At 40.2% G+C, this 6,836-nt stretch overlaps 1 protein-coding gene across 1 annotated transcript; it reads left to right on the forward strand.

Annotated features, from left to right (window-relative positions):
• The first annotated feature begins 435 nt into the window (after nucleotides 1-435).
• On the forward strand, nucleotides 436-6,376 carry myl1 (myosin, light chain 1, alkali; skeletal, fast). Its single transcript, XM_062431762.1, has 6 exons — nucleotides 436-656; nucleotides 1,541-1,568; nucleotides 3,707-3,850; nucleotides 4,988-5,161; nucleotides 5,258-5,335; nucleotides 5,833-6,376. Exons 1-6 carry the CDS (start codon nucleotides 519-521, stop codon nucleotides 5,859-5,861), a joined length of 591 nt encoding a protein of 196 aa, XP_062287746.1. The 5' UTR covers nucleotides 436-518; the 3' UTR covers nucleotides 5,862-6,376.
• The last annotated feature ends 460 nt before the right edge of the window (nucleotides 6,377-6,836 follow it).

A 6,836-nucleotide genomic window follows, 5' to 3' on the forward strand; every position in this document is an offset into this window, starting at 1 on the left:
GGTTGATCTAAACGTTTATTGCTCACATGATATTATAGAGATGGCGAAACGGCTCCAGGATGATTCATCTTAGAACATAAATAAATCGCAAGGTGCTAAAACATCATTAAAGATCCGATCTAGATTGTGCGTAATGGTGCGCAACGCTGTGCGTAAAAGTGGAACTGTTCACTTGTGGTCCACAGGAAGTTGCATGGCCCCCGGTAACCTCGCTTTCTAGTGTTTTCGTTTTTGCTTATATATATATATATATATGGCATAAATAAACACCCTTCTGGACCGCAACCCCTATATTCCATGTTTAGAGTGAGCCCACACATACATACACATACCCCTCCCATCGGCTGTCCAATCCTCACACGGGGACAGCGTTGACGGGGGTCAAGAGGAAAATAGCCTCATATATATACGCCCAACGGCGATGTCTTGCTCCGAGTCCGCTCCACTCTGTACTAAACTCCACCCGAACCGGGAATTGTCTGTGCTTCAGGAACAAATCAGTTCTATTATCAACTGCAATGGCACCCAAGAAGGACGCTAAGGCTCCCGCCAAGAAGGCCGAGCCCGCCAAGAAGGCCGAACCTGCTCCAGCACCTGCACCCGAACCTGCACCTGCTCCCGCTGCCGCACCCGCCGTCGACCTGTCCGCTGTCAAGGTACAGTGACTGTTGAAGCATGATCTGGTCTGCTATGGGGATGGATGGAGATAGGCTGATAGCTGCTTAGGGAAAGCTGGGATTTGAATTTTCTAGTTCCAATCTGAGTTGCATGACTTCTTGAGGGGCCCCAGGCAAAATAAGCATTACTTCTCTTTTATTCCATATATGTGAAGGGCAGACAGTGTGAGAATGATAGAGGGGTGCTGATACTACTTTGATCAAAAGTGTCAATTTAATAACAGCACATATACAGCATAATTTTCACTTTTCATATAAAAATAAAGTGTGATGGTGGTAAAAGAGAATGTCAAAATCTTACTAAATTAGGATATTTGGTTTAATGCACATCTATCTTCACCTTAACACAAATGACCAAGTACAAAAAAATCAGATGAAGACCAGAGTAGACATATTCATATGATCATCTACAAGTGGATGTGAAGTTCACAGTGACACATTGAGAGCAGCTATGGGTTGAAGGACCAAACTAAGAGTTGTGCAGAGGGCTGAGGAGGAGGATGACTAGAACCTTTCATAGCTTCATAGCTAAACCACACCCCTGACTCTCTGGATTGGACTAACAGAGTGGTGACTTCTGTGTGATAGCAAGACAGGGCGACACCAAATGTGGACATGTTAATGTAGCTAAAGATGGACCTCCACAGATCGGGTACCACCTTAGGAAGCTAATGTTGGCAAAGAGACAAATTTAATCTTAGTTTAGACCGGTTTATTAGATTAAGAGAAATGCCTGGTTATGTTGGCCTTTTGAATAAATGTGGTTGTGCTTTAAAATAAATAGATTGTAAAACATCTCAAGAATTGTGTGTGTTGTGTTTGTACTGATTTATGCAAACTTGCTGCTTTGTATTGGCTTCTAGGTGGAATTCACTCCAGACCAGCTTGAGGGTAAGTGAACCCCATTTTACCTTTACAGCCATGTGACACTCTCCAAAAAAACTCAATTCATCTTTCTCTTGATATCTCTTGGTCTTCTGCAAATCAAAAGAAGCTATAACTGTAATATATTGCTATGCCAAATGTCAAGCCTGTACAACGTAGATAACTTAGGCCTTTTCTTAGAGATGAACCTGCTCCATGCCACCCTGCAGTGTGCCACAGATTTGGTTGTGAGGTGTTCATGACAGATGGTCACTTATGTCATTAAGTTTAGACACTCCATTCATTGAATTCCAGGTGAAATCTTATAGTGATTAAACAATGCTAAGAAACTTCTAAACTGTCCAGTAAAAATGTAAGTAATTTTTTTCATGAAACAATATGCTATCAAAACAAAAATATCTACAGCCATGTTGGTCTTTTCCACAAAATGTTTCCCTACCTTTCTAAGGTACGCTAAATAAATAAAGAAACTGAAAACTGCACTCCACAAGTAATTGTCAGCTTTTTTCAGTGCAACATTTGGCAAATGGTAGCATATTAAAAAGTAGTGTGTTGTGCATGTTGTGCTGGACATCTGCTGGCTTTCACTCCCAACAAACAGCTGATTGCACTAACTTTTAATACCTTTAACCAGAGCAGATGAAAAGACAGTAGATGAACTGTTTACAGGTCAACAAAAATCAGATTATTTATGCATATCTACCAGAGTAGCTGGAAAACCAGCCAATCCTTGTGCCCTAAAGATTGTTTATCTGCCATTATTGGTGATATCACTTCATTAGTGATATCAAACCATGCACCAAGGTTCTACATTTCTCACAGGAGCCAACCTTTTCATCAGTTTATCCCAGGGATTATAGATGGATTAATGGGTAATGGTGTAGTCTTTTAGATGGAAGAAAAACTTGTCTGCTATTTTTGCCCTTATGACCCTGGATTGGATACCACCAGACCTGTCGCCTGGCTGGCTGCTTGTTACGCTGCAGTCAGCATTCCCTACTTTTACTCAGCTCACACACAGAGGGGCCTTGCCTTTAAAGGGAGGGGGCTCATATTCTCAGCTATGTTTATCAATTCCAAGGTGGTCTTTTAAAAGAGCCCACAGCCCTGCTGAGCAAGAAGGGGACAGCTGAGATAGAAATAGTATGAAGGGTGACTGAGCTCTGTAGGAGTTTGTTTATTCGGCCAATAATACCACAACCTATACAGACGTCTTGCCCTTGTTACAGTATAGGCTGTATTTCCCTCATCAGTTGGTAAAGGAACTGCCTCCATCTGCTGGCAGGAAGCACAGCCACAGCTACAAGCTACAAACTGCTACCTTTCATTGTGGGACAAACAAATTAACTTATTAAACCTCAACATTGAGGACTCTGCAGGAATGTAAAATAAATTAAGTTAAATATTTTTCTAAATACATAAATAACAGAAACATACAAATACATTTAAGCCAAGTTTAATCTATCAAATGTAAAACAATTCTTCACAACTTAATCTGACTATCACATTCATATTTATTTATTTTTGGTAAAATTTCACTTACACTTCAATGTTTGCTAATTTTACTATGTTTGATGTGCTGTAGTTGTTTTATGTGTGTCTTGTAAGGTGTAGGACATCATTTATAACACTAAACAAATCAGAACATTTTGCACTCTTCAGCTTCCATAGTAAATATCTCTTTTATAAAGGTAACTTTAATAATATTATTGGTTACAGTTTCAGGAGAGGGCATCTCAACATACAAACAGATATATACATACAAACTTCAGTGACAGCAGACAGTTAAAACACCACAAAAACAGACATGGGCATTATACAATACTATAACATTGTTTGAAGTCTCAAGGCTATTTTACAAAACTGTGGCATCACCAGGCACAGTTAGGTCATCATAGCCTCACTGTTAAACACCTCTGACACACACACACACACACACACACACACACACACACACACACACACACACACACACACACACACACACACACACACACACACACACACACACACACACACACACACACACACACACACACACACACACACATAAACACACACACACACTCAAATAATTTAATGAAAACAACATGAATATTGGACTCACCAAGTTGATCATATCTTCTTCTCTTTCTGTTCTGCAGACTACAAGGAGGCCTTCGGACTCTTCGACAGGGTTGGTGACAACAAGGTGGCTTACAACCAGGTCGCCGACATCATGCGTGCTCTGGGACAGAACCCCACCAACAAGGATGTGACCAAACTGTTGGGGAACCCCTCCACTGACGGTAAGAAATTTGTTTAGTCATTGTGTATCATTGAATTGGCTGCTGTTAGGGTTTGTTAGATTTATAGTTTGTGAAATTCATTCAATTTCAACTGGACAATTTATTGCTGAATAATTCTTAGAAAGTATTCAGTCATTATTTAATTCTTCTTGGGACTGAATAATATAGGCAACTGGACATACAAGATACTACTTCTCGTCCTGTTAATGATGATTATGATGATTTTTAATGTTTTTTTAATTATTTTTTTTATTGCACAGATAGCATTACTAGCAGCCCGTTTAAACATTGTTATAACTAGGGAGCTAGGGAGAGATGATATGTCTGAGGTAATGTTTAGAGTGGGTGTGGTAATCAGCAATGCATGTCTCTGTTTTTATTAATCATGTGTGAATGTGGCGTTTAGCATTATTTTTTATGCATTTTAGGAAAAAGAAACTCTTTACATTTGGAAAGCGGGTATAGGGATCGGAATACGATAAAACTAATGGGGTACAGGAAGAATCTCCACCAGTGAATAAGCTGAATCTTTTAGAGAAAATACACACAGGTGCTACCAGCTAGTTGCTTGACACATTGTCCAGTCTGTTAAGTGCAGCACAGCAGTACACACTCACTGCAACATAACTGGTTGGTGTGGTCACGTGCAAAAGTTCACACCTGTTTCCACTGGGAGCCTTAGCACTCGTTTCTTTAATATAAGACTTAGTCTGGGGTTGTTATTTATACTGTATATTATGTTATGGTCTTAATGGCATATATTACTACACACATTGCTTTGTAAAATTATGAAAAAGCACAGAATTTCACCTTTAATATGTGCCTCTAATGTGGTCTAGCAAAAGCTTCAGTCTCTGTAACCTTCTAACTAAAATTGCACCATGAGAATTGAGCACTATTTACAGAGCTAGTGCTGTACCTAATAAAACACATAAACAAAACACACATCCATCCAAATTGTCACTTTGTCAGAAAGCCTCACTGGGATCCATCATGAAAGTTTGTAACAAAGTAGAGACTGTAGTAGAAAGGTGAATAAATATAGTTGTGATGTTGAAATGAGTGTGGTGCCTATTGTCTCAACCTGTCTGGCTTCTTCATCTCCAGTGACTGTTATTTCTGTCTCTTTTCATGCAGACATGGCCGCCAAGAGAGTAGAGTTCGAGGCGTTCCTGCCAATGCTTCAGACCGTCGTATCCAGCCCAAACAAGGCAGGATATGAGGACTATGTTGAGGGTCTGCGTGTCTTTGACAAGGAGGGCAACGGCACAGTGATGGGTGCTGAGTTGCGCATTGTCCTTTCAACACTGGGTGAGTAAGGCCAGGGCTTGAGTGACTTGACTGTATTGTGTTACTATGTGCTTTTGCGTGTTACTAATATTCATTGTCCTCTGTCGCCCCCTACAGGAGAGAAGATGACTGAGGCTGAGATTGACGCTCTCATGCAGGGACAGGAGGACGAGAGTGGCCATGTGAACTATGAGGGTGAGCCACAGTTAATAATAATATGACTAGTTTGAGGCTAATATAACACTCTATTATATTGTACACTCAAATAATGAAGTTTAGTTTACTTGTCATGCAAATAACTTCTTAGACAACAGGTGTGTGTCTTTGAAAAAAAAGAAAAACCCTTGCTGCTTTGATCAAGGAAATAATTAGAAGGGAGGATATGTCGGCCTCTGCTGCTTCAATTTTGAAAATTATTTTTTTTAATCTACCTTGTAAGTCCTCATCTTAATGGAAGTGTAATATTAAATTGCTGTGACTCTGTAAATACATATTTACCCAGAAAGTGTAAAGTTTCACTTTCCACAGACACTTAAATTACATAAACCAGCGTACACATATATACTGTAGGTCTGCATCTGAACTTTCAAAGCTGCATTGAATTGAATAATGATAATATTCACATTCATCTCACTCATTAATTTTCCTTCTCTTTTGTTCTCTCTGCTTGCTGCCCTGGTTTTCATCTACAGCCTTTGTCAAGCACATCATGTCTGTGTAAGGACCCTACCACTGCGGTGGTGAGCATTGGATATGTGCAGACCCCATGGTGTCGCGACATCCACTCACTGTTTCCTGTACAACCTGAGGAAGCAGGGGAAACAAAGGACTATGAGATATCTTTTATTTTGTTCTTCACTTTTTTTTCTCTCTTTTTGTCCAACTGGTGCTTTTTTTCTCTCCTCCTCCTCCTCCTGTTGTGGAAGCTTTCCCAAGCTCTTTTTCTTCATCTACACCAATGTGCCCCTGTCTTATCAGGGTGTTTGTCATCACTGGTTTACACAGTGGAGCTGTGATGGAGGGAAAGATGGGATACCCATGAACCCCTTCTTCCCCACCACCACCAACCCCGCCCGTCACTTGCTGTCTGTCTGGCTGGCTATCTGCCTCTAAAGTGACTGGTTTGGCCCAGGAATGGCCATCAAAATGAATCCACTCCTCACCCAACCCATCCATGAGTCTTAACTTATTGTACTCTCCTCTGACAATTCCCAATAAACTTTTCACAAACTCCAATTTTATTCCCAATTCTTTTTATTTAAAGCAAGCCACAGATCATTCAGCCAGATGCATGATAAGAGAATAACCTGACATTTTTTTGAAATGTGCTTATTTGCTTACTTGTTGCGAGTTAGATGAGGAGATTGATACAACTCCCTTATGATACCCAGCAGCTGGTTAGCTAAGCTAGCACACAATGTGTCCATTTTAGACATTGTTTTCTTGTACAAGTTAAACAAACCAGATATAACGTGTTAATATGTGAGATTTAGAGGTGCTGGTGCTGGATTTTGTTACATTTGGACAGAAGTAGGTTATCTGTTTCCCCCCGATTGCAGTCTTTGTGCTGAGCTAAGCTAATCAGCTGCTGGCCACAGCTTCATAATGGACAAACTGACTGAGTGGTCTCAATCTTCTAGTCTAATTCTCATCAACAAAATATTTCCCATAAAGTTGAACCTTTAACTGTATGTAT

The sequence above is a fragment of the Scomber scombrus genome, chromosome 13, assembly GCF_963691925.1.
Source record: "Scomber scombrus chromosome 13, fScoSco1.1, whole genome shotgun sequence".
Lineage (NCBI taxonomy): Eukaryota > Metazoa > Chordata > Actinopteri > Scombriformes > Scombridae > Scomber > Scomber scombrus.